Source organism: Dendrobates tinctorius, unplaced genomic scaffold, assembly GCF_039654945.1.
Source record: "Dendrobates tinctorius isolate UK_male_01 unplaced genomic scaffold, ASM3965494v1 ptg000211l, whole genome shotgun sequence".
NCBI lineage: Eukaryota > Metazoa > Chordata > Amphibia > Anura > Dendrobatidae > Dendrobates > Dendrobates tinctorius.
Window position 1 is genome coordinate 14,220,387 of NW_027361878.1, and position 26,002 is coordinate 14,246,388.

Consider the following 26,002-nt stretch of genomic DNA (forward strand, 5'->3'; position numbering starts at 1 on the left):
CCAGTAAGCAAGACGGGTCTTCAGATGAAAGAAAACAAAGGGATGGCTCATTATCAGATCAGTTTTAACTATAGACTTCAATGTAAAAAAAAAAAAACAAACAAAAAAAACCCCACAGATTTAGTTGAAATCAGTTTTTTTTAGTTGGACAAAAAAAAGTTGTGTCTGGAATACTATATTGCTGATCGCTGCTGGATCGGTTGTAACGGACGATCACTGGACGTGTGAACGTGCTCGAATTCTGATTAAGCAGCATAGACTAGATCGGACGTGCAAAAACCGGCACCAAAGTGATGACACTACAAGGTAAACCTCTGCCTTACGCCACCTCTTTGCAGACTTACTTTATACTGATATCATGTCTCGTGCATCTTACTTCTCCACTTTGCCAAATGCGCTCGGACACATTTTTTCAAAAATGTTCTAGTGAAGCACAACTAGTACCTAGCACCCTTCCGCTTTGCAGATTGTAAGCAGTGTGCTGAAGCTGGTCGGAATTAAGATGACCAAGAGCTCTCCGGCGCTCAAAAACAGTGCTTACAAGCTGAATAGGAAAGAACTTGTAAGCACTGAGCATGTTCTGCAGTGGTGGTCAGTCTCAGAGGAAACAAGCTGTTAACAAAAGAAAAATGTTAAAGGGGTTGTCCACTACTAGAACTCCTCCTTCTTGCTCTAAATGTTTGGCCACAATAAAATTAAAAAGCCTATACTTGCCTTCTGAGCCGGCGCCGTTCCAGCGGTGCCGGAACTTCTGGTCCTGAGGATCTTGTGCGGTTGGGTAACACGTGGTGGTCAATCAGTCCTGGCGTCACTGTCCCCGCCTTCATACAAACTGAACATGAAGTCAGATCAGCTACAGCACTGACATCCTCTTGCTGTCCAATTCGACAGGAGGAGGCGGAGACAGTGACGCCAGCTCTGATTGGGCGCCGGGCATCACGTGTTATGCAACCGCACTCGAGTCTCGGGACCGTGAGTGCCGACACTGCTGGAACGGCGCAGGCACAGGAGGGGAGTATAAGCTTTATTATTGTAACAAGGCCGAACATTTAGATCGAGAAAGGGGATAGTCCTAGTAGTGGAAAACCCCTTTAATATCTCAAAAACGGCTGAATATTTTACTAAACAGTAAATTGTAAAAATGTGTTGTATTTACAAGCACTATCCAAGAATATCAATTTATGAAGATGCTAATACCCATTTAAGTCAACAGTCAAATATATCACAGAAAAAAAAGTACCTCTTTAACATCCTGAGGGTTCTTCTTTGATATAAACTGTGGAAAATAAAACAAAAGAAATATATATACTATGGACAAACAGAGGAAAAAAAGCAAATAAGGAGCATAACGATTAGCCAAAAAACTCAGTATATTTCACTAATTATTTTTTTTCATCAGTCTGCAGTTAGGCCAGCAATCACAAGCTGAGGCTTGGTGGGCCACTTAGGTGGTAAACCGAGGAGGGTCTTCATATTAAAGATCAGAGGGGGGGTCTAATGATAAGACAACGTTAACTACGATGGGTATCCCTTTTACAAATAGATAAATCAATTTTAAAGTCTTAGGAAAGATAACACTGTCAGATGTCAGCGTGACCCCGCAGCTGTGACTGACACGCAGCAGTGACCTGCATCAAAAAGCTTACCACAGGTCAGCAGGCATGGGCTGATAAGACTACTGCTGGTGACACTGTTGGGGATTTATTCAAAATTGAAGGCATACTGAACCAGCATGGCTACCACAGTATCTTGCAGCGGCATGCTATTCCATCCAGTTTGCGTTTACTTGGACCATCATTTATTTTTCAACAGGACAATGGCCTCAAACACACCTCCAGGCTGTGTAAGGGCTATCTGACCAAGAAGGAGAGTGATGGGGTGCTACGCCAGATGACCTGGCCTCCACAGTCACCAGACCTGAACCCAATCGAGATGGTGAGCTGGACCACAGAGTGAAGGCAAAAGGGCCAACAGGTGCTAAGCATCTCTGGGAACTCCTTCAAGACTGTTGGAAGACCATTTCCAGTGACTACATCTTGAAGCTCATCAAGAGAATGCCAAGAGTGTGCAAAGCAGTAATCAAAGCAAAAGGTGGCTACTTTGAAGAACCTAGAATATAAGACATATTTTCAGTTGTGTCACACTTTTTTGTTAATTATATAATTCCACATGTGTTAATTCATAGGGATGAGCGAGCATACTCGTGAAGATTCGGTACTCGGCGAGTAATGCGGTACTCGAATCCTTGCGAGTATTTCACTACTCGCCTCGCAATATTCGGCACAGCCCAGCACAGTCCCCGCAAAGCCCTGGACAGTCCCGCACAGCATGGCACAGTCCCACACAGCCCATTAATCGCATTTCCCATAGACTTAGATTGGACTCGTTATGAGTACCCGAGTATTAGGAGGTACTCGTAACGAGTACAGAGAGTCCGAATACTACACTACTCGCTCATCCCTATTAATTCATAGTTTTCACTCCCCCCAGCGCCGACTCCCCCCGCCGCCGCATTGAACTATACCGGCGACTGCATTATATGGAGGACTATGGGGAGTGTATTATACTATATGGAGGACTATGGGGCACATTATACTATATGGAGGACTATGAGGAGTGTATTATACTATATGGAGAGCTATGGGGCACATTATATTATATGGAGGACTATGGGGAGTGTATTATACTATATGGAGAACTATGGGGCACATTATATTATATGGAGGACTATGGGGCACATTATATGGAGGACTTTGGGTCACATTATCTTATATGAAGGACTATGGGGTGTAAACTGTAGATGTGCTGCTGATAACATGATACTGTATGGTGATCTGTTAGTGATCGTTCTGTTCCCATCATTCTTTCTCAGATGGTGGAGAGGCTGGGAAAAAAGCGTTGACCGACTTCAATTTTGTTGCACACACTTATTGAGCGGCCTGATCTCAGCCCATGTAACTATAACTGAAATGCTTCTGTGTGATGTGCAATATGTTAGCATTTGGGGCCCCATTTTAGACTTTGCCTAGGGCCCCACTTTGCCTGAAACTGGCCCTGACGTCGTCATGTGTTGTCTACATATATGACACGTTATGATCACGTGTGTCTTTTGAGCCTTGCTCTATTTGCCTGTGGGGTGTCATTGCCTCTATAACCAGGCATGATTTCACTGTGCTCCACAGGTTGTGTTTATCTCTAGCTGTGTCCTCTGTCGTGTGTGCATTCGTTGTTAATAAAGTTTGCTTGTTCCCGCTTCTTTGGCCATGTTCTTTCTTTTCTCTGGTTTTCTCACAGGATGTCAGCATTCAGTCAGTTCTCCAACTTTCCCCCTTCCTCCAGTGTCAGTGCCATATCCTAGCACGGGTGGGCTCCATGCAGTCTGGCGATACAGCGCCCCCCCACGCGGGCTCTCCATCTCCACGCAGCCCCATGACGCAGCTTTGTCACTTACTTCAGCAATGACCTTGTACTCGGTAAATCCCTTCGGATTGGTGCGGGTGTCGGCCACGTGATACCTCCGGTCATACTGATCCCGGACAGCCCGGGACATTATGGGAGCGACTAGAACGGAGAGTTTGATTAGGTCATGACGTCACCGGAAGGGGCGGCCCCCCTCAGTTCGGTCAGGTGAAGACCGAGCAGCAGGAAGCGGAGCTGTGCTGGCACGTCTATTCCCGGGTGACAGGCTGCGCGCCGCACCCTCATCACCGACTGCCGCCGCCGCCATCCGGAGCTCTGCTCAGTTTCTGAAGCGCAACACGGAAGTCCCCGCCGCGCTCACTTCCGGTGCTGCCCGTTACCAGGCAACGGCGGCGCTGCGGCCTAGGGGGAGGTGGAGCGCTGTGAGCCTGGCCCCCTATTACCTGTCAGGGCGCGTCTGGATTGGAGGCTCCTGTGAGACTCCTCCCAGCAGCTCCAGACTACACAGCCTTCTGGGGAGGGACCCAGTGCGAAATGTGGTTCTGTATAATGAGCAGGGGGCGGGTTTAATGAGGGGCGTGGGCGGGTGATGTGTTTAATGGGGTGGAGGGGCGTGTTTAATGAGGAGGGGTGGGCGGGTGACGTGTTTAATGGAGTGGAGGGGCGTGTTTAATGAGGAGTGGTGGGCTGGTGTTGTGTTTCATGAGGGTGGAGGGGCGTGTTTAATGAGGAGGGGTGGGCGGGTGATGTGTTTAATAGTGGTGGAGGGGCGGGTTTAATGAGGAGGGGTGGGCGGGTGACGTGTTTAATGGAGTGGAGGGGCGTGTTTAATGAGGAGTGGTGGGCTGGTGTTGTGTTTCATGAGGGTGGAGGGGCGGGTTTAATGAGGAGGGGTGGGCGGGTGATGTTTATTGAGGGTGGAGGGGCGGGTTTAATGAGGAGGGGTGGGCGGGTGATGTGTTTAATAGTGGTGGAGGGGCGGGTTTAATGAGGAGGGGTGGGCGGGTGATGTGTTTAATAGTGGTGGAGGGGCGGGTTTAATGAGGAGGGGTGGGCGGGTGATGTGTTTAATGGGGGTGGAGGGGCGTGTTTAATGAGGAGGGGTGGGCGGGTGATGTGTTTAATGGGGTGGAGGGGCGTGTTTAATGAGGAGGGGTGGGCGGGTGATGTGTTTAATGGGGGTGGAGGGGCGTGTTTAATGAGGAGGGGTGGGCGGGTGATGTGTTTAATGGGGGTGGAGGGGCGTGTTTAATGAGGGAAGTGGGCGGGTGATGTGTTTAATGGGCTGGAGGGGCGGGTTTAATGAGGAGGGGTGGGCGGGTGATGTGTTTAATAGTGGTGGAGGGGCGGGTTTAATGAGGAGGGGTGGGCGGGTGATGTGTTTAATGGGGGTGGAGGGGCGTGTTTAATGAGGAGGGGTGGGCGGGTGATGTGTTTAATGGGGTGGAGGGGCGTGTTTAATGAGGAGGGGTGGGCGGGTGATGTGTTTAATGGGGGTGGAGGGGCGGGTTTAATGAGGAGGGGTGGGCGGGTGATGTGTTTAATAGTGGTGGAGGGGCGGGTTTAATGAGGAGGGGTGGGCGGGTGATGTGTTTAATGGGGGTGGAGGGGCGTGTTTAATGAGGGAAGTGGGCGGGTGATGTGTTTAATGGGGTGGAGGGGCGTGTTTAATGAGGAGGGGTGGGCTGGTGTTGTGTTTCATGAGGGTGGAGGGGCGGGTTTAATGAGGAGGGGTGGGCGGGTGATGTTTATTGAGGGTGGAGGGGCGGGTTTAATGAGGAGGGGTGGGCGGGTGATGTGTTTAATAGTGGTGGAGGGGCGGGTTTAATGAGGAGGGGTGGGCGGGTGATGTGTTTAATAGTGGTGGAGGGGCGGGTTTAATGAGGAGGGGTGGGCGGGTGATGTGTTTAATGGGGGTGGAGGGGCGTGTTTAATGAGGAGGGGTGGGCGGGTGATGTGTTTAATGGGGTGGAGGGGCGTGTTTAATGAGGAGGGGTGGGCGGGTGATGTGTTTAATGGGGGTGGAGGGGCGTGTTTAATGAGGAGGGGTGGGCGGGTGATGTGTTTAATGGGGGTGGAGGGGCGTGTTTAATGAGGGAAGTGGGCGGGTGATGTGTTTAATGGGCTGGAGGGGCGGGTTTAATGAGGAGGGGTGGGCGGGTGATGTGTTTAATAGTGGTGGAGGGGCGGGTTTAATGAGGAGGGGTGGGCGGGTGATGTGTTTAATGGGGGTGGAGGGGCGTGTTTAATGAGGAGGGGTGGGCGGGTGATGTGTTTAATGGGGTGGAGGGGCGTGTTTAATGAGGAGGGGTGGGCGGGTGATGTGTTTAATGGGGGTGGAGGGGCGGGTTTAATGAGGAGGGGTGGGCGGGTGATGTGTTTAATAGTGGTGGAGGGGCGGGTTTAATGAGGAGGGGTGGGCGGGTGATGTGTTTAATGGGGGTGGAGGGGCGTGTTTAATGAGGGAAGTGGGCGGGTGATGTGTTTAATGGGGTGGAGGGGCGTGTTTAATGAGGAGGGGTGGGCGGGTGATGTGTTTAATGGGGGTGTAAGGGCGTGTTTAATGAGGAGGGGTGGGCGGGTGATGTTTATTGAGGGTGGAGGCTAGTGTTTAATGAGGAGGGGTGGGCGGGTGATGTGTTTAATGGGGTGGAGGGGCGTGTTTAATGAGGAGGGGTGGGCGGGTGATGTTTAATGAGGGTGGAGGGGCGTGTTTAATGAGGAGGGGTGGGCGGGTGATGTGTTTAATAGTGGTGGAGGGGCGGGTTTAATGAGGAGGGGTGGGCGGGTGATGTGTTTAATGGGGGTGGAGGGGCGTGTTTAATGAGGAGGGGTGGGCGGGTGATGTGTTTAATGGGGGTGGAGGGGCGTGTTTAATGAGGAGGGGTGGGCAGGTGATGTGTTTAATAGTGGTGGAGGGGCGGGTTTAATGAGGAGGGGTGGGCGGGTGATGTGTTTAATGGGGGTGGAGGGGCGTGTTTAATGAGGAGGGGTGGGCAGGTGATGTGTTTAATAGTGGTGGAGGGGCGTGTTTAATGAGGAGGGGTGGGCGGGTGATGTGTTTAATAGTGGTGGAGGGGCGGGTTTAATGAGGAGGGGTGGGCGGGTGATGTGTTTAATGGGGTGGAGGGGCGTGTTTAATGAGGAGGGGTGGGCGGGTGATGTTTATTGAGGGTGGAGGGGCGTGTTTAATGAGGAGGGGTGGGCGGGTGATGTGTTTAATAGTGGTGGAGGGGCGTGTTTAATGAGGAGGGGTGGGCGGGTGATGTGTTTAATAGTGGTGGAGGGGCGTGTTTAATGAGGAGGGGTGGGCGAGTGATGTGTTTAATGGGGTGGAGGGGCGTGTTTAATGAGGAGGGGTGGGCGGGTGAGGTTTATTGAGGGTGGAGGGGCGTGTTTAATGAGGAGGGGTGGGCGGGTGATGTGTTTAATAGTGGTGGAGGGGCGGGTTTAATGAGGAGGGGTGGGCGGGTGATGTGTTTAATGGGGGTGGAGGGGCGTGTTTAATGAGGAGGGGTGGGCGGGTGATGTGTTTAATGGGGGTGGAGGGGCGTGTTTAATGAGGAGGGGTGGGCAGGTGATGTGTTTAATAGTGGTGGAGGGGCGGGTTTAATGAGGAGGGGTGGGCGGGTGATGTGTTTAATGGGGGTGGAGGGGCGTGTTTAATGAGGAGGGGTGGGCAGGTGATGTGTTTAATAGTGGTGGAGGGGCGTGTTTAATGAGGAGGGGTGGGCGGGTGATGTGTTTAATAGTGGTGGAGGGGCGGGTTTAATGAGGAGGGGTGGGCGGGTGATGTGTTTAATGGGGGTGGAGGGGCGTGTTTAATGAGGAGGGCTGGGCGGGTGATGTGTTTAATGGGGTGGAGGGGCGTGTTTAATGAGGAGGGGTGGGCGGGTGATGTGTTTAATGGGGTGGAGGGGCGTGTTTAATGAGGAGGGGTGGGCGGGTGATGTGTTTAATAGTGGTGGAGGGGCGTGTTTAATGAGGAGGGGTGGGCGGGTGATGTGTTTAATAGTGGTGGAGGGGTGGGTTTAATGAGGAGGGGTGGGCGGGTGATGTGTTTAATGGGGGTGGAGGGGCGTGTTTAATGAGGGAAGTGGGCGGGTGATGTGTTTAATGGGGTGGAGGGGGGTGTTTAATGAGGAGGGGTGGGCGGGTGATGTGTTTAATAGTGGTGGAGGGGCGGGTTTAATGAGGAGGGCTGGGCGGGTGATGTGTTTAATGGGGGTGGAGGGGCGTGTTTAATGAGGAGGGGTGGGCAGGTGATGTGTTTAATAGTGGTGGAGGGGCGTGTTTAATGAGGAGGGGTGGGCGGGAGATGTGTTTAATAGTGGTGGAGGGGCGGGTTTAATGAGGAGGGGTGGGCGGGTGATGTGTTTAATGGGGGTGGAGGGGCGTGTTTAATGAGGAGGGGTGGGCGGGTGATGTGTTTAATGAGGGTGGAGGGGCGTGTTTAATGAGGAGGGGTGGGCGGGTGATGTGTTTAATGGGGGTGGAGGGGCGTGTTTAATGAGGAGGGGTGGGCGGGTGATGTGTTTAATGGGGGTGGAAGGGCGTGTTTAATGAGGAGGGGTGGGCGGGTGATGTTTATTGAGGGTGGAGGGGCGTGTTTAATGAGGAGGGGTGGGCGCGTGATGTGTTTAATAGTGGTGGAGGGGCGGGTTTAATGAGGAGGGGTGGGCGGGTGATGTGTTTAATGGGGGTGGAGGGGCGTGTTTAATGAGGAGGGGTGGGCGGGTGATGTGTTTAATGAGGGTGGAGGGGCGTGTTTAATGAGGAGGGGTGGGCAGGTGATGTGTTTAATAGTGGTGGAGGGGCGTGTTTAATGAGGAGGGGTGGACGGGTGATGTGTTTAATAGTGGTGGAGGGGCGGGTTTAATGAGGAGGGGTGGGCAGGTGATGTGTTTAATAGTGGTGGAGGGGCGTGTTTAATGAGGAGGGGTGGGCGGGTGATGTGTTTAATAGTGGTGGAGGGGCGTGTTTAATGAGGAGGGGTGGGCGGGTGATGTGTTTAATGGGGGTGGAGGGGCGTGTTTAATGAGGAGGGGTGGGCGGGTGATGTGTTTAATGAGGGTGGAGGGGCGTGTTTAATGAGGAGGGGTGGGCGGGTGATGTGTTTAATGGGGGTGGAGGGGCGTGTTTAATGAGGAGGGGTGGGCGGGTGATGTGTTTAATGGGGGTGGAAGGGCGTGTTTAATGAGGAGGGGTGGGCGGGTGATGTTTATTGAGGGTGGAGGGGCGTGTTTAATGAGGAGGGGTGGGCGGGTGATGTGTTTAATAGTGGTGGAGGGGCGGGTTTAATGAGGAGGGGTGGGCGGGTGATGTGTTTAATGGGGGTGGAGGGGCGTGTTTAATGAGGAGGGGTGGGAAGGTGATGTGTTTAATGGTGGTGGAGGGGCGTGTTTAATGAGGGGAGTGGGCGGGTGATGTGTTTAATGAGGGTGGAGGGGCGTGATGTGTTTAATGGGGTGGAGAGGCGTGTTTAATGAGGAGGGGTGGGCGGGTGATGTGTTTAATGAGGGTGGAGGGGCGTGTTTAATGAGGAGGGGTGGGCAGGTGATGTGTTTAATGGTGGTGGAGGGGCGTGTTTAATGAGGAGGGGTGGGCGGGTGATGTTTATTGAGGGTGGAGGGGCGTGTTTAATGAGGAGGGGTGGGCGGGTGATGTGTTTAATGGGGTGGAGGGGTGTGTTTAATGAGGAGGGGTGGGCTGGTGATGTTTATTGAGGGTGGAGGGGCGTGTTTAATGAGGAGGGGTGGGCGGGTGATGTGTTTAATGAGGGTGGAGGGGCGTGTTTAATGAGGAGGGGTGGGCAGGTGATGTGTTTAATGGTGGTGGAGGGGCGTGTTTAATGAGGAGGGGTGGGCGGGTGATGTGTTTAATGGGGGTGGAGGGGCGTGTTTAATGAGGAGGGGTGGGTGGGTGATGTGTTTAATGGAGGTGGAAGGGCGTGTTTAATGAGGAGGGGTGGGCGGGTGATGTTTATTGAGGGTGGAGGGGCGTGTTTAATGAGGAGGGGTGGGCGGGTGATGTGTTTAATAGTGGTGGAGGGGCGGGTTTAATGAGGAGGGGTGGGCGGGTGATGTGTTTAATGGGGGTGGAGGGGCGTGTTTAATGAGGAGGGGTGGGCGGGTGATGTGTTTAATGAGGGTGGAGGGGGCAGGTGATGTGTTTAATAGTGGTGGAGGGGCGTGTTTAATGAGGAGGGGTGGGCGGGTGATGTGTTTAATAGTGGTGGAGGGGCGGGTTTAATGAGGAGGGGTGGGCGGGTGATGTGTTTAATGGGGGTGGAGGGGCGTGTTTAATGAGGAGGGGTGGGCGGGTGATGTGTTTAATGGGGTGGAGGGGCGTGTTTAATGAGGAGGGGTGGGCGGGTGATGTGTTTAATAGTGGTGGAGGGGCGTGTTTAATGAGGAGGGGTGGGCGGGTGATGTGTTTAATAGTGGTGGAGGGGCGGGTTTAATGAGGAGGGGTGGGCGGGTGATGTGTTTAATGGGGGTGGAGGGGCGTGTTTAATGAGGGAAGTGAGCGGGTGATGTGTTTAATGGGGTGGAGGGGCGTGTTTAATGAGGAGGGGTGGGCGGGTGATGTGTTTAATAGTGGTGGAGGGGCGGGTTTAATGAGGAGGGGTGGGCGGGTGATGTGTTTAATGGGGGTGGAGGGGCGTGTTTAATGAGGAGGGGTGGGCAGGTGATGTGTTTAATGATGGTGGAGGGGCGTGTTTAATGAGGAGGGGTGGGCAGGTGATGTGTTTAATAGTGGTGGAGGGGCGTGTTTAATGAGGAGGGGTGGGCGGGTGATGTGTTTAATAGTGGTGGAGGGGCGGGTTTAATGAGGAGGGGTGGGCGGGTGATGTGTTTAATGGGGGTGGAGGGGCGTGTTTAATGAGGAGGGGTGGGCGGGTGATGTGTTTAATGAGGGTGGAGGGGCGTGTTTAATGAGGAGGGGTGGGCGGGTGATGTGTTTAATGGGGGTGGAGGGGAGTGTTTAATGAGGAGGTGTGGGCGGGTGATGTGTTTAATGGGGGTGGAAGGGCGTGTTTAATGAGGAGGGGTGGGCGGGTGATGTTTATTGAGGGTGGAGGGGCGTGTTTAATGAGGAGGGGTGGGCGGGTGATGTGTTTAATAGTGGTGGAGGGGCGGGTTTAATGAGGAGGGGTGGGCGGGTGATGTTTTTAATGGGGGTGGAGGGGCGTGTTTAATGAGGAGGGGTGGGCGGGTGATGTGTTTAATGAGGGTGGAGGGGCGTGTTTAATGAGGAGGGGTGGGCGGGTGATGTGTTTAATGAGGGTGGAGGGGCGTGTTTAATGAGGAGGGGTGGGCAGGTGATGTGTTTAATAGTGTTGGAGGGGCGTGTTTAATGAGGAGGGGTGGGCGGGTGATGTGTTTAATAGTGGTGGAGGGGCGGGTTTAATGAGGAGGGGTGGGCGGGTGATGTGTTTAATGGGGGTGGATGGGCGTGTTTAATGAGGAGGGGTGGGCGGGTGATGTGTTTAATGGGGGTGGAGGGGCGTGTTTAATGAGGAGGGGTGGGCGGGTGATGTGTTTAATGAGGGTGGAGGGGCGTGTTTAATGAGGAGGGGTGGGCAGGTGATGTGTTTAATAGTGGTGGAGGGGCGTGTTTAATGAGGAGGGGTGGGCGGGTGATGTGTTTAATAGTGGTGGAGGGGCGTGTTTAATGAGGAGGGGTGGGCGGGTGATGTGTTTAATAGTGGTGGAGGGGCGGGTTTAATGAGGAGGGGTGGGCGGGTGATGTGTTTAATGGGGGTGGAGGGGCGTGTTTAATGAGGAGGGGTGGGCGGGTGATGTGTTTAATGAGGGTGGAGGGGCGTGTTTAATGAGGAGGGGTGGGCGGGTGATGTGTTTAATAGTGGTGGAGGGGCGGGTTTAATGAGGAGGGGTGGGCGGGTGATGTGTTTAATGAGGGTGGAGGGGCGTGTTTAATGAGGAGGGGTGGGCGGGTGATGTGTTTAATGGGGGTGGAGGGGCGTGTTTAATGAGGAGGGGTGGGCGGGTGATGTGTTTAATGGGGGTGGAAGGGCGTGTTTAATGAGGAGGGGTGGGCGGGTGATGTTTATTGAGGGTGGAGGGGCGTGTTTAATGAGGAGGGGTGGGCGGGTGATGTGTTTAATAGTGGTGGAGGGGCGGGTTTAATGAGGAGGGGTGGGCGGGTGATGTGTTTAATGGGGGTGGAGGGGCGTGTTTAATGAGGAGGGGTGGGCGGGTGATGTGTTTAATGAGGGTGGAGGGGCGTGTTTAATGAGGAGGGGTGGGCAGGTGATGTGTTTAATAGTGGTGGAGGGGCGTGTTTAATGAGGAGGGGTGGACGGGTGATGTGTTTAATAGTGGTGGAGGGGCGGGTTTAATGAGGAGGGGTGGGCAGGTGATGTGTTTAATAGTGGTGGAGGGGCGTGTTTAATGAGGAGGGGTGGGCGGGTGATGTGTTTAATAGTGGTGGAGGGGCGTGTTTAATGAGGAGGGGTGGGCGGGTGATGTGTTTAATGGGGGTGGAGGGGCGTGTTTAATGAGGAGGGGTGGGCGGGTGATGTGTTTAATGAGGGTGGAGGGGCGTGTTTAATGAGGAGGGGTGGGCGGGTGATGTGTTTAATGGGGGTGGAGGGGCGTGTTTAATGAGGAGGGGTGGGCGGGTGATGTGTTTAATGGGGGTGGAAGGGCGTGTTTAATGAGGAGGGGTGGGCGGGTGATGTTTATTGAGGGTGGAGGGGCGGGTTTAATGAGGAGGGGTGGGCGGGTGATGTGTTTAATGGGGGTGGAGGGGCGGGTTTAATGAGGAGGGGTGGGCGGGTGATGTGTTTAATGGGGGTGGAGGGGCGTGTTTAATGAGGAGGGGTGGGCAGGTGATGTGTTTAATGGTGGTGGAGGGGCGTGTTTAATGAGGGGAGTGGGCGGGTGATGTGTTTAATGAGGGTGGAGGGGCGTGATGTGTTTAATGGGGTGGAGAGGCGTGTTTAATGAGGAGGGGTGGGCGGGTGATGTGTTTAATGAGGGTGGAGGGGCGTGTTTAATGAGGAGGGGTGGGCAGGTGATGTGTTTAATGGTGGTGGAGGGGCGTGTTTAATGAGGAGGGGTGGGCGGGTGATGTTTATTGAGGGTGGAGGGGCGTGTTTAATGAGGAGGGGTGGGCGGGTGATGTGTTTAATGGGGTGGAGGGGTGTGTTTAATGAGGAGGGGTGGGCTGGTGATGTTTATTGAGGGTGGAGGGGCGTGTTTAATGAGGAGGGGTGGGCGGGTGATGTGTTTAATGAGGGTGGAGGGGCGTGTTTAATGAGGAGGGGTGGGCAGGTGATGTGTTTAATGGTGGTGGAGGGGCGTGTTTAATGAGGAGGGGTGGGCGGGTGATGTGTTTAATGGGGGTGGAGGGGCGTGTTTAATGAGGAGGGGTGGGTGGGTGATGTGTTTAATGGAGGTGGAAGGGCGTGTTTAATGAGGAGGGGTGGGCGGGTGATGTTTATTGAGGGTGGAGGGGCGTGTTTAATGAGGAGGGGTGGGCGGGTGATGTGTTTAATAGTGGTGGAGGGGCGGGTTTAATGAGGAGGGGTGGGCGGGTGATGTGTTTAATGGGGGTGGAGGGGCGTGTTTAATGAGGAGGGGTGGGCGGGTGATGTGTTTAATGAGGGTGGAGGGGGCAGGTGATGTGTTTAATAGTGGTGGAGGGGCGTGTTTAATGAGGAGGGGTGGGCGGGTGATGTGTTTAATAGTGGTGGAGGGGCGGGTTTAATGAGGAGGGGTGGGCGGGTGATGTGTTTAATGGGGGTGGAGGGGCGTGTTTAATGAGGAGGGGTGGGCGGGTGATGTGTTTAATGGGGTGGAGGGGCGTGTTTAATGAGGAGGGGTGGGCGGGTGATGTGTTTAATAGTGGTGGAGGGGCGTGTTTAATGAGGAGGGGTGGGCGGGTGATGTGTTTAATAGTGGTGGAGGGGCGGGTTTAATGAGGAGGGGTGGGCGGGTGATGTGTTTAATGGGGGTGGAGGGGCGTGTTTAATGAGGGAAGTGAGCGGGTGATGTGTTTAATGGGGTGGAGGGGCGTGTTTAATGAGGAGGGGTGGGCGGGTGATGTGTTTAATAGTGGTGGAGGGGCGGGTTTAATGAGGAGGGGTGGGCGGGTGATGTGTTTAATGGGGGTGGAGGGGCGTGTTTAATGAGGAGGGGTGGGCAGGTGATGTGTTTAATGATGGTGGAGGGGCGTGTTTAATGAGGAGGGGTGGGCAGGTGATGTGTTTAATAGTGGTGGAGGGGCGTGTTTAATGAGGAGGGGTGGGCGGGTGATGTGTTTAATAGTGGTGGAGGGGCGGGTTTAATGAGGAGGGGTGGGCGGGTGATGTGTTTAATGGGGGTGGAGGGGCGTGTTTAATGAGGAGGGGTGGGCGGGTGATGTGTTTAATGAGGGTGGAGGGGCGTGTTTAATGAGGAGGGGTGGGCGGGTGATGTGTTTAATGGGGGTGGAGGGGCGTGTTTAATGAGGAGGTGTGGGCGGGTGATGTGTTTAATGGGGGTGGAAGGGCGTGTTTAATGAGGAGGGGTGGGCGGGTGATGTTTATTGAGGGTGGAGGGGCGTGTTTAATGAGGAGGGGTGGGCGGGTGATGTGTTTAATAGTGGTGGAGGGGCGGGTTTAATGAGGAGGGGTGGGCGGGTGATGTTTTTAATGGGGGTGGAGGGGCGTGTTTAATGAGGAGGGGTGGGCGGGTGATGTGTTTAATGAGGGTGGAGGGGCGTGTTTAATGAGGAGGGGTGGGCGGGTGATGTGTTTAATGAGGGTGGAGGGGCGTGTTTAATGAGGAGGGGTGGGCAGGTGATGTGTTTAATAGTGTTGGAGGGGCGTGTTTAATGAGGAGGGGTGGGCGGGTGATGTGTTTAATAGTGGTGGAGGGGCGGGTTTAATGAGGAGGGGTGGGCGGGTGATGTGTTTAATGGGGGTGGATGGGCGTGTTTAATGAGGAGGGGTGGGCGGGTGATGTGTTTAATGGGGGTGGAGGGGCGTGTTTAATGAGGAGGGGTGGGCGGGTGATGTGTTTAATGAGGGTGGAGGGGCGTGTTTAATGAGGAGGGGTGGGCAGGTGATGTGTTTAATAGTGGTGGAGGGGCGTGTTTAATGAGGAGGGGTGGGCGGGTGATGTGTTTAATAGTGGTGGAGGGGCGTGTTTAATGAGGAGGGGTGGGCGGGTGATGTGTTTAATAGTGGTGGAGGGGCGTGTTTAATGAGGAGGGGTGGGCGGGTGATGTGTTTAATGAGGGTGGAGGGGCGTGTTTAATGAGGAGGGGTGGGTGGGTGATGTGTTTAATGGGGGTGGAGGGGCGTGTTTAATGAGGAGGGGTGGGCGGGTGATGTGTTTAATGGGGGTGGAAGGGCGTGTTTAATGAGGAGGGGTGGGCGGATGATGTTTATTGAGGGTGGAGGGGCGTGTTTAATGAGGAGGGGTGGGCGGGTGATGTGTTTAATAGTGGTGGAGGGGCGTGTTTAATGAGGGGAGTGGGCGGGTGATGTGTTTAATGAGGGTGGAGGGGCGTGATGTGTTTAATGGGGTGGAGGGGCGTGTTTAATGAGGAGGGGTGGGCGGGTGATGTGTTTATTGAGGGTGGAGGGGCGTGTTTAATGAGGAGGGGTGGGCGGGTGATGTGTTTAATGGTGGTGGAGGGGCGTGTTTAATGAGGAGGGGTGGGCGGGTGATGTTTATTGAGGGTGGAGGGGCGTGTTTAATGAGGAGGGGTGGGCGGGTGATGTGTTTAATGGGGTGGAGGGGTGTGTTTAATGAGGAGGGGTGGGCTGGTGTTGTGTTTAATGAGGGTGGAGGGGCGTGTTTAATGAGGAGGGGTGGGCGGGTGATGTGTTTAATGGAGTGGAGGGGTGTGTTTAATGAGGAGGGGTGGGCGGGTGATGTGTTTAATGGTGGTGGAGGGGCGTGTTTAATGAGGAGGGGTGGGCGGGTGATGTTTATTGAGGGTGGAGGGGCGTGTTTAATGAGGAGGGGTGGGCGGGTGATGTGTTTAATGGGGTGGAGGGGTGTGTTTAATGAGGAGGGGTGGGCTGGTGTTGTGTTTAATGAGGGTGGAGGGGCGTGTTTAATGAGGAGGGGTGGGCGGGTGATGTGTTTAATGGAGTGGAGGGGTGTGTTTAATGAGGAGTGGTGGGCGGCTGATGTGTTTAATGGGGTGGAGGGGCGTGTTTAATGAGGAGTGGGCGGGTGATGTGTTTAATGGGGGTGTAAGGGCGTGTTTAATGAGGAGTGGTGGGCGGCTGATGTGTTTAATGGGGTGGAGGGGCGTGTTTAATGAGGAGGGGTGGGCTGGTGTTGTGTTTAATGAGGGTGGAGGGGCGTGTTTAATGAGGAGGGGTGGGCGGGTGATGTGTTTAATGGAGTGGAGGGGTGTGTTTAATGAGGAGTGGTGGGCTGGTGTTGTGTTTCATGAGGGTGGAGGGGCGTGTTTAATGAGGAGGGGTGAGCGGGTGATGTGTTTAATGAGGGTGGAGGGGCGTGTTTAATGAGGAGGGGTGGGCGGGTGATGTGTTTAATGGGGGTGGAGGGGCGTGTTTAATGAGGAGGGGTGGGCGGGTGATGTGTTTAATGGGGGTGGAAGGGCGTGTTTAATGAGGAGGGGTGGGCGGGTGATGTTTATTGAGGGTGGAGGGGCGTGTTTAATGAGGAGGGGTGGGCGGGTGATGTGTTTAATAGTGGTGGAGGGGCGGGTTTAATGAGGAGGGGTGGGCGGGTGATGTGTTTAATGGGGGTGGAGGGGCGTGTTTAATGAGGAGGGGTGGGCGGGTGATGTGTTTAATGAGGGTGGAGGGGCGTGTTTAATGAGGAGGGGTGGGCAGGTGATGTGTTTAATAGTGGCGGAGGGGCGTGTTTAATGAGGAGGGGTGGACGGGTGATGTGTTTAATAGTGGTGGAGGGGCGGGTTTAATGAGGAGGGGTGGGCAGGTGATGTGTTTAATAGTGGTGGAGGGGCGTGTTTAATGAGGAGGGGTGGGCGGGTGATGTGTTTAATAGTGGTGGAGGGGCGTGTTTAATGAGGAGGGGTGGGCGGGTGATGTGTTTAATGGGGGTGGAGGGGCGTGTTTAATGAGGAGGGGTGGGCGGGTGATGTGTTTAATGAGGGTGGAGGGGCGTGTTTAATGAGGAGGGGTGGGCGGGTGATGTGTTTAATGGGGGTGGAGGGGCGTGTTTAATGAGGAGGGGTGGGCGGGTGATGTGTTTAATGGGGGTGGAAGGGCGTGTTTAATGAGGAGGGGTGGGCGGGTGATGTTTATTGAGGGTGGAGGGGCGTGTTTAATGAGGAGGGGTGGGCGGGTGATGTGTTTAATAGTGGTGGAGGGGCGGGTTTAATGAGGAGGGGTGGGCGGGTGATGTGTTTAATGGGGGTGGAGGGGCGTGTTTAATGAGGAGGGGTGGGCGGGTGATGTGTTTAGTGAGGGTGGAGGGGCGTGTTTAATGAGGAGGGGTGGGCAGGTGATGTGTTTAATGGTGGTGGAGGGGCGTGTTTAATGAGGGGAGTGGGCGGGTGATGTGTTTAATGAGGGTGGAGGGGCGTGATGTGTTTAATGGGGTGGAGAGGCGTGTTTAATGAGGAGGGGTGGGCGGGTGATGTGTTTAATGAGGGTGGAGGGGCGTGTTTAATGAGGAGGGGTGGGCAGGTGATGTGTTTAATGGTGGTGGAGGGGCGTGTTTAATGAGGAGGGGTGGGCGGGTGATGTTTATTGAGGGTGGAGGGGCGTGTTTAATGAGGAGGGGTGGGCGGGTGATGTGTTTAATGGGGTGGAGGGGTGTGTTTAATGAGGAGGGGTGGGCTGGTGATGTTTATTGAGGGTGGAGGGGCGTGTTTAATGAGGAGGGGTGGGCGGGTGATGTGTTTAATGAGGGTGGAGGGGCGTGTTTAATGAGGAGAGGTGGGCAGGTGATGTGTTTAATGGTGGTGGAGGGGCGTGTTTAATGAGGAGGGGTGGGCGGGTGATGTGTTTAATGGGGGTGGAGGGGCGTGTTTAATGAGGAGGGGTGGGCGGGTGATGTGTTTAATGGAGGTGGAAGGGCGTGTTTAATGAGGAGGGGTGGGCGGGTGATGTTTATTGAGGGTGGAGGGGCGTGTTTAATGAGGAGGGGTGGGCGGGTGATGTGTTTAATAGTGGTGGAGGGGCGGGTTTAATGAGGAGGGGTGGGCGGGTGATGTGTTTAATGGGGGTGGAGGGGCGTGTTTAATGAGGAGGGGTGGGCGGGTGATGTGTTTAATGAGGGTGGAGGGGGCAGGTGATGTGTTTAATAGTGGTGGAGGGGCGTGTTTAATGAGGAGGGGTGGGCGGGTGATGTGTTTAATAGTGGTGGAGGGGCGGGTTTAATGAGGAGGGGTGGGCGGGTGATGTGTTTAATGGGGTGGAGGGGCGTGTTTAATGAGGAGGGGTGGGCGGGTGATGTGTTTAATAGTGGTGGAGGGGCGTGTTTAATGAGGAGGGGTGGGCGGGTGATGTGTTTAATGGGGGTGGAGGGGCGTGTTTAATGAGGGAAGTGAGCGGGTGATGTGTTTAATGGGGTGGAGGGGCGTGTTTAATGAGGAGGGGTGGGCGGGTGATGTGTTTAATAGTGGTGGAGGGGCGGGTTTAATGAGGAGGGGTGGGCGGGTGATGTGTTTAATGGGGGTGGAGGGGCGTGTTTAATGAGGAGGGGTGGGCAGGTGATGTGTTTAATGATGGTGGAGGGGCGTGTTTAATGAGGAGGGGTGGGCAGGTGATGTGTTTAATAGTGGTGGAGGGGCGTGTTTAATGAGGAGGGGTGGGCGGGTGATGTGTTTAATAGTGGTGGAGGGGCGGGTTTAATGAGGAGGGGTGGGCGGGTGATGTGTTTAATGGGGGTGGAGGGGCGTGTTTAATGAGGAGGGGTGGGCGGGTGATGTGTTTAATGAGGGTGGAGGGGCGTGTTTAATGAGGAGGGGTGGGCAGGTGATGTGTTTAATAGTGTTGGAGGGGCGTGTTTAATGAGGAGGGGTGGGCGGGTGATGTGTTTAATAGTGGTGGAGGGGCGGGTTTAATGAGGAGGGGTGGGCGGGTGATGTGTTTAATGGGGGTGCATGGGCGTGTTTAATGAGGAGGGGTGGGCGGGTGATGTGTTTAATGGGGGTGGAGGGGCGTGTTTAATGAGGAGGGGTGGGCGGGTGATGTGTTTAATGAGGAGGGGTGGGCAGGTGATGTGTTTAATAGTGGTGGAGGGGCGTGTTTAATGAGGAGGGGTGGGCGGGTGATGTGTTTAATAGTGGTGGAGGGGCGTGTTTAATGAGGAGGGGTGGGCGGGTGATGTGTTTAATAGTGGTGGAGGGGCGTGTTTAATGAGGAGGGGTGGGCGGGTGATGTGTTTAATGAGGGTGGAGGGGCGTGTTTAATGAGGAGGGGTGGGCGGGTGATGTGTTTAATGGGGGTGGAGGGGCGTGTTTAATGAGGAGGGGTGGGCGGGTGATGTGTTTAATGGGGGTGGAAGGGCGTGTTTAATGAGGAGGGGTGGGCGGATGATGTTTATTGAGGGTGGAGGGGCGTGTTTAATGAGGAGGGGTGGGCGGGTGATGTGTTTAATAGTGGTGGAGGGGCGTGTTTAATGAGGGGAGTGGGCGGGTGATGTGTTTAATGAGGGTGGAGGGGCGTGATGTGTTTAATGGGGTGGAGGGGCGTGTTTAATGAGGAGGGGTGGGCGGGTGATGTGTTTAATGAGGGTGGAGGGGCGTGTTTAATGAGGAGGGGTGGGCAGGTGATGTGTTTAATGGTGGTGGAGGGGCGTGTTTAATGAGGAGGGGTGGGCGGGTGATGTTTATTGAGGGTGGAGGGGCGTGTTTAATGAGGAGGGGTGGGCGGGTGATGTGTTTAATGGGGTGGAGGGGTGTGTTTAATGAGGAGGGGTGGGCTGGTGTTGTGTTTAATGAGGGTGGAGGGGCGTGTTTAATGAGGAGGGGTGGGCGGGTGATGTGTTTAATAGTGGTGGAGGGGCGTGTTTAATGAGGAGGGGTGGGCGGGTGATGTGTTTAATGGAGTGGAGGGGTGTGTTTAATGAGGAGTGGTGGGCGGCTGATGTGTTTAATGGGGTGGAGGGGCGTGTTTAATGAGGAGTGGGCGGGTGATGTGTTTAATGGGGGTGTAAGGGCGTGTTTAATGAGGAGTGGTGGGCGGCTGATGTGTTTAATGGGGTGGAGGGGCGTGTTTAATGAGGAGGGGTGGGCTGGTGTTGTGTTTAATGAGGGTGGAGGGGCGTGTTTAATGAGGAGGGGTGGGCGGGTGATGTGTTTAATGGAGTGGAGGGGTGTGTTTAATGAGGAGTGGTGGGCTGGTGTTGTGTTTCATGAGGGTGGAGGGGCGTGTTTAATGAGGAGGGGTGGGCGGGTGATGTGTTTAATGAGGGTGGAGGGGCGTGTTTAATGAGGAGGGGTGGGCGGGTGATGTGTTTAATGGGGGTGGAGGGGCGTGTTTAATGAGGAGGGGTGGGCGGGTGATGTGTTTAATGGGGGTGGAAGGGCGTGTTTAATGAGGAGGGGTGGGCGGGTGATGTTTATTGAGGGTGGAGGGGCGTGTTTAATGAGGAGGGGTGGGCGGGTGATGTGTTTAATAGTGGTGGAGGGGCGGGTTTAATGAGGAGGGGTGGGCGGGTGATGTGTTTAATGGGGGTGGAGGGGCGTGTTTAATGAGGAGGGGTGGGCGGGTGATGTGTTTAATGAGGGTGGAGGGGCGTGTTTAATGAGGAGGGGTGGGCAGGTGATGTGTTTAATGGTGGTGGAGGGGCGTGTTTAATGAGGGGAGTGGGCGGGTGATGTGTTTAATGAGGGTGGAGGGGCGTGATGTGTTTAATGGTGGTGGAGGGGCGTGTTTAATGAGGAGGGGTGGGCGGGTGATGTTTGTTGAGGGTGGAGGGGCGTGTTTAATGAGGAGGGGTGGGCGGGTGATGTGTTTAATGGGGTGGAGGGGTGTGTTTAATGAGGAGGGGTGGGCTGGTCTTGTGTTTAATGAGGGTGGAGGGGCGTGTTTAATGAGGAGGGGTGGGCGGGTGATGTGTTTAATAGTGGTGGAGGGGCGTGTTTAATGAGGAGGGGTGGGTGGGTGATGTGTTTAATGGAGTGGAGGGGTGTGTTTAATGAGGAAGGGTGGGCTGGTGTTGTGTTTCATGAGGGTGGAGGGGCGTGTTTAATGAGGAGGGGTGGGCGGGTGATGTGTTTAATGGGGTGAAGGGGCGTGTTTAATGAGGAGTGGGCGGGTGATGTGTTTAATGGGGGTGGAGGGGCGTGTTTAATGAGGAGGGGTGGGCGGGTGATGTGTTTAATGGGGGTGTAAGGGCGTGTTTAATGAGGAGGGGTGGGCGGGTGATGTTTATTGAGGGTGGAGGCTCGTGTTTAATGAGGAGGGGTGGGCGGGTGATGTGTTTAATGGGGTGGAGGGGCGTGTTTAATGAGGAGGGGTGGGCGGGTGATGTTTAATGAGGGTGGAGGGGCGTGTTTAATGAGGAGGGGTGGGCGAGTGATGTGTTTAATGGGGTGGAGGGGCGTGTTTAATGAGGAGGGGTGGGCGGGTGATGTTTATTGAGGGTGGAGGGGCGTGTTTAGTGAGGAGGGGTGGGCGGGTGATGTGTTTAATAGTGGTGGAGGGGCGGGTTTAATGAGGAGGGGTGGGCGGGTGATGTGTTTAATGGGGGTGGAGGGGCGTGTTTAATGAGGAGGGGTGGGCGGGTGATGTGTTTAATGAGGGTGGAGGGGCGTGTTTAATGAGGAGGGGTGGGCAGGTGATGTGTTTAATAGTGTTGGAGGGGCGTGTTTAATGAGGAGGGGTGGGGGGGTGATGTGTTTAATAGTGGTGGAGGGGCGGGTTTAATGAGGAGGGGTGGGCGGGTGATGTGTTTAATGGGGGTGGAGGGGCGTGTTTAATGAGGAGGGGTGGGCGGGTGATGTGTTTAATGGGGGTGGAGGGGCGTGTTTAATGAGGAGGGGTGGGCAGGTGATGTGTTTAATGAGGGTGGAGGGGCGTGTTTAATGAGGAGGGGTGGGCAGGTGATGTGTTTAATAGTGGTGGAGGGGCGTGTTTAATGAGGAGGGGTGGGCGGGTGATGTGTTTAATGGGGGTGGAGGGGCGTGTTTTTTGAGGAGGGGTGGGCAGGTGATGTGTTTAATGGGGGTGGAGGGGCGTGTTTAATGAGGAGGGGTGGGCGGGTGATGTGTTTAATGAGGGTGGAGGGGCGTGTTTTTTGAGGAGGAGTGGGCGGGTGATGTGTTTAATGGGGGTGGAGGGGCGTGTTTAATGAGGAGGGGTGGGCGGGTGATGTTTAATGAGGGTGGAGGGGCGTGTTTAATGAGGAGGGGTGGGCGAGTGATGTGTTTAATGGGGTGGAGGGGCGTGTTTAATGAGGAGGGGTGGGCGGGTGATGTGTTTAATGAGGGTGGAGGGGCGTGTTTAATGAGGAGGGGTGGGCGGGTGATGTTTATTGAGGGTGGAGGGGGGTGTTTAATGAGGAGGGGTGGGCGGGTGATGTGTTTAATAGTGGTGGAGGGGCGGGTTTAATGAGGAGGGGTGGGCGGGTGATGTGTTTAATGGGGGTGGAGGGGCGTGTTTAATGAGGAGGGGTGGGCGGGTGATGTGTTTAATGAGGGTGGAGGGGCGTGTTTAATGAGGAGGGGTGGGCAGGTGATGTGTTTAATAGTGTTGGAGGGGCGTTTTTAATGAGGAGGGGTGGGGGGGTGATGTGTTTAATAGTGGTGGAGGGGCGGGTTTAATGAGGAGGGGTGGGCGGGTGATGTGTTTAATGGGGGTGGAGGGGCGTGTTTAATGAGGAGGGGTGGGCGGGTGATGTGTTTAATGGGGGTGGAGGGGCGTGTTTAATGAGGAGGGGTGGGCAGGTGATGTGTTTAATGAGGGTGGAGGGGCGTGTTTAATGAGGAGGGGTGGGCAGGTGATGTGTTTAATAGTGGTGGAGGGGCGTGTTTAATGAGGAGGGGTGGGCGGGTGATGTGTTTAATGGGGGTGGAGGGGCGTGTTTTTTGAGGAGGGGTGGGCAGGTGATGTGTTTAATGGGGGTGGAGGGGCGTGTTTAATGAGGAGGGGTGGGCGGGTGATGTGTTTAATGAGGGTGGAGGGGCGTGTTTTTTGAGGAGGAGTGGGCGGGTGATGTGTTTAATGGGGGTGGAGGGGCGTGTTTAATGAGGAGGGGTGGGCGGGTGATGTGTTTAATGAGGGTGGAGGGGCGTGTTTAATGAGGAGGGGTGGGCGGGTGATGTGTTTAATGAGGGTGGAGGGGCGTGTTTAATGAGGAGGGGTGGGGGCCGGTGATGTGTTTAATGAGGGTGGAGGGGCGTGTTTAATGAGGAGGGGTGGGCAGGTGATGTGTTTAATGAGGGTGGAGGGGCGTGTTTAATGAGGAGGGGTGGGCGGGTGATGTGTTTAATGGGGGTGGAGGGGCGTGTTTAATGAGGAGGGGTGGGCGGGTGATGTGTTTAATGAGGGTGGAGGGGCGTGTTTAATGAGGAGGGGTGGGCGGGTGATGTGTTTAATGGGGGTGGAGGGGCGTGTTTAATGAGGAGGGGTGGGCGGGTGATGTGTTTAATGGGGTGGAGGGGCGTGTTTAATGAGGAGTGGGCGGGTGATGTGTTTAATGGGGGTGGAGGGGCGTGTTTAATGAGGAGGGGTGGGCGGGTGATGTGTTTAATGGGGGTGGAGGGGCGGGTTTAATGAGGAGGGGTGGGCGGGTGATGTGTTTAATGAGGGTGGAGGGCCGTGTTTAATGAGGAGGGGTGGGCGGGTGATGTGTTTAATGAGGGTGGAGGGGCATGTTTAATGAGGAGGGGTGGGCGGGTGATGTGTTTAATGTGGGTGGAGGGACGTGTTTAATGAGGAGGGGTGGGCGGGTGATGTGTTTAATGAGGGTGGAGAGGCGTGTTTAATGAGGAGGGGTGGGCGGGTGATGTGTTTAATGGGGGTGGAGGGGCGTGTTTAATGAGGAGTGGGCGGGTGATGTGTTTAATGGGGGTGGAGGGGCGTGTTTAATGAGGAGGGGTGGGCGGGTGATGTGTTTAATGGGGGTGGAGGGGCGTGTTTAATGAGGAGGGGTGGGCGGGTGATGTGTTTAATGGGGGTGGAGGGGCGTGTTTAATGAGGAGTGGGCGGGTGATGTGTTTAATGGGGGTGGAGGGGCGTGTTTAATGAGTGGGCGGGTGATGTGTTTAATGGGGGTGGAGGGGCGTGTTTAATGAGTGGGCGGGTGATGTGTTTAATGGGGGTGGAGGGGCGTGTTTAATGAGGAGGGGTGGGCGGGTGATGTGTTTAATGAGGGTGGAGGGGCGTGTTTAATGAAGAGGGGTGGGCGGGTGATGTGTTTAATGAGGGTGGAGGGGCGTGTTTAATGAGGAGGGGTGGGCGGGTGATGTGTTTAATGAGGGTGGAGGGGCGTGTTTAATGAGGAGGGGTGGGCAGGTGATGTGTTTAATGAGGGTGGAGGGGCGTGTTTAATGAGGAGGGGTGGGCGGGTGATGTGTTTAATGGGGGTGGAGGGGCGTGTTTAATGAGGAGGGGTGGGCGGGTGATGTGTTTAATGAGGGTGGAGGGGCGTGTTTAATGAGGAGGGGTGGGCGGGTGATGTGTTTAATGGGGGTGGAGGGGCGTGTTTAATGAGGAGGGGTGGGCGGGTGATGTGTTTAATGGGGTGGAGGGGCGTGTTTAATGAGGAGGGGTGGGCGGGTGATTTGTTTAATGAGGGTGGAGGGGCGTGTTTAATGAGGAGGGGTGGGCGGGTGATGTGTTTAATGGGGGTGGAGGGGCGTGTTTAATGAGGGGTAGGCGGGTGATGTGTTTAATGGGGTGGAGGGGTGTGTTTAATGAGGAGGGGTGGGCGGGTGATGTGTTTAAGGGGGTGGAGGGGCGTGTTTAATGAGGAGGGGTGGGCGGGTGATTTGTTTAATGAGGGTGGAGGGGCGTGTTTAATGAGGAGGGGTGGGCGGGTGATGTGTTTAATGGGGGTGGAGGGGCGTGTTTAATGAGGGGTGGGCGGGTGATTTGTTTAATGAGGGTGGAGGGGCGTGTTTAATGAGGAGGGGTGGGCGGGTGATGTGTTTAATGAGGGTGGAGGGGCATGTTTAATGAGGAGGGGTGGGCGGGTGATGTGTTTAATGGGGGTGGAGGGGCGTGTTTAATGAGGAGTGGGCGGGTGATGTGTTTAATGGGGTGGAGGGGTGTGTTTAATGAGGAGGGGTGGGCGGGTGATGTGTTTAATGGGGTGGAGGGGCGTGTTTAATGAGGAGGGGTGGGCGGGTGATTTGTTTAATGAGGGTGGAGGGGCGTGTTTAATGAGGAGGGGTGGGCGGGTGATGTGTTTAATGGGGGTGGAGGGGCGTGTTTAATGAGGGGTAGGCGGGTGATGTGTTTAATGGGGTGGAGGGGTGTGTTTAATGAGGAGGGGTGGGCGGGTGATGTGTTTAAGGGGGTGGAGGGGCGTGTTTAGTGAGGAGGGGTGGGCGGGTGATTTGTTTAATGAGGGTGGGGGGGCGTGTTTAATGAGGAGGGGTGGGCGGGTGATGTGTTTAATGGGGGTGGAGGGGCGTGTTTAATGAGGGGTGGGCGGGTGATTTGTTTAATGAGGGTGGAGGGGCGTGTTTAATGAGGAGGGGTGGGCGGGTGATGTGTTTAATGAGGGTGGAGGGGCATGTTTAATGAGGAGGGGTGGGCGGGTGATGTGTTTAATGGGGGTGGAGGGGCGTGTTTAATGAGGAGTGGGCGGGTGATGTGTTTAATGGGGTGGAGGGGCGTGTTTAATGAGGAGTAGGCGGGTGATGTGTTTAATGGGGTGGAGGGGTGTGTTTAATGAGGAGGGGTGGGCGGGTGATGTGTTTAAGGGGGTGGAGGGGCGTGTTTAATGAGGAGGGGTGGGCGGGTGATTTGTTTAATGAGGGTGGAGGGGCGTGTTTAATGAGGAGGGGTGGGCGGGTGATGTGTTTAATGGGGGTGGAGGGGCGTGTTTAATGAGGGGTGGGCGGGTGATTTGTTTAATGAGGGTGGAGGGGCGTGTTTAATGAGGAGGGGTGGGCGGGTGATGTGTTTAATGAGGGTGGAGGGGCATGTTTAATGAGGAGGGGTGGGCGGGTGATGTGTTTAATGGGGGTGGAGGGGCGTGTTTAATGAGGAGTGGGCGGGTGATGTGTTTAATGGGGGTGGAGGGGCGTGTTTAATGAGGAGGGGTGGGCGGGTGATGTTTAATGGGGGTGGAGGGGCGTGTTTAATGATGAGGGGTGGGCGGGTGATGTATTTAATGGGGTGGAGGGGCGTGTTTAATGAGGAGGGGTGGGCGGGTGATGTATTTAATGGGGTGGAGGGGCGTGTTTAATGAGGAGGGGTGGGCGGGTGATGTGTTTAATGGGGGTGGAGGGACGTGTTTAATGAGGAGGGGTGGGCGGGTGATGTGTTTAATGAGGGTGGAGGGGCGTGTTTAATGAGGAGGGGTGGGCGGGTGATGTGTTTAATGAGGGTGGAGGGGCGTGTTTAATGAGGAGGGGTGGGCGGGTGATGTTTAATGGGGGTGGAGGGGCGTGTTTAATGAGGAGTGGGCGGGTGATGTGTTTAATGGGGGTGGAG

At 54.9% G+C, this 26,002-nt stretch overlaps 1 protein-coding gene across 2 annotated transcripts in view; it reads right to left on the reverse strand.

The window, feature by feature from the left end:
• The window catches only part of LOC141058280 (sorting nexin-15-like), a 59,016-nt gene extending 55,180 nt beyond the window's left edge, over positions 1 to 3,836 (reverse strand). Inside the window, exons 1-2 of one of the 2 annotated variants that reach the window (XM_073554468.1) lie at positions 3,452 to 3,836; positions 1,241 to 1,276 (exon numbers count right to left, since the gene is read on the reverse strand). In XM_073554468.1, the coding sequence (XP_073410569.1) occupies positions 1,241 to 1,276; positions 3,452 to 3,550 (135 nt within the window). In that variant the 5' untranslated portion in view covers positions 3,551 to 3,836. The remainder of the gene's footprint in view (positions 1 to 1,240; positions 1,277 to 3,451) is intronic. The other variant, XM_073554467.1, reaches the window with a different exon arrangement.
• Positions 3,837 to 26,002: the final 22,166 nt, after the last annotated feature.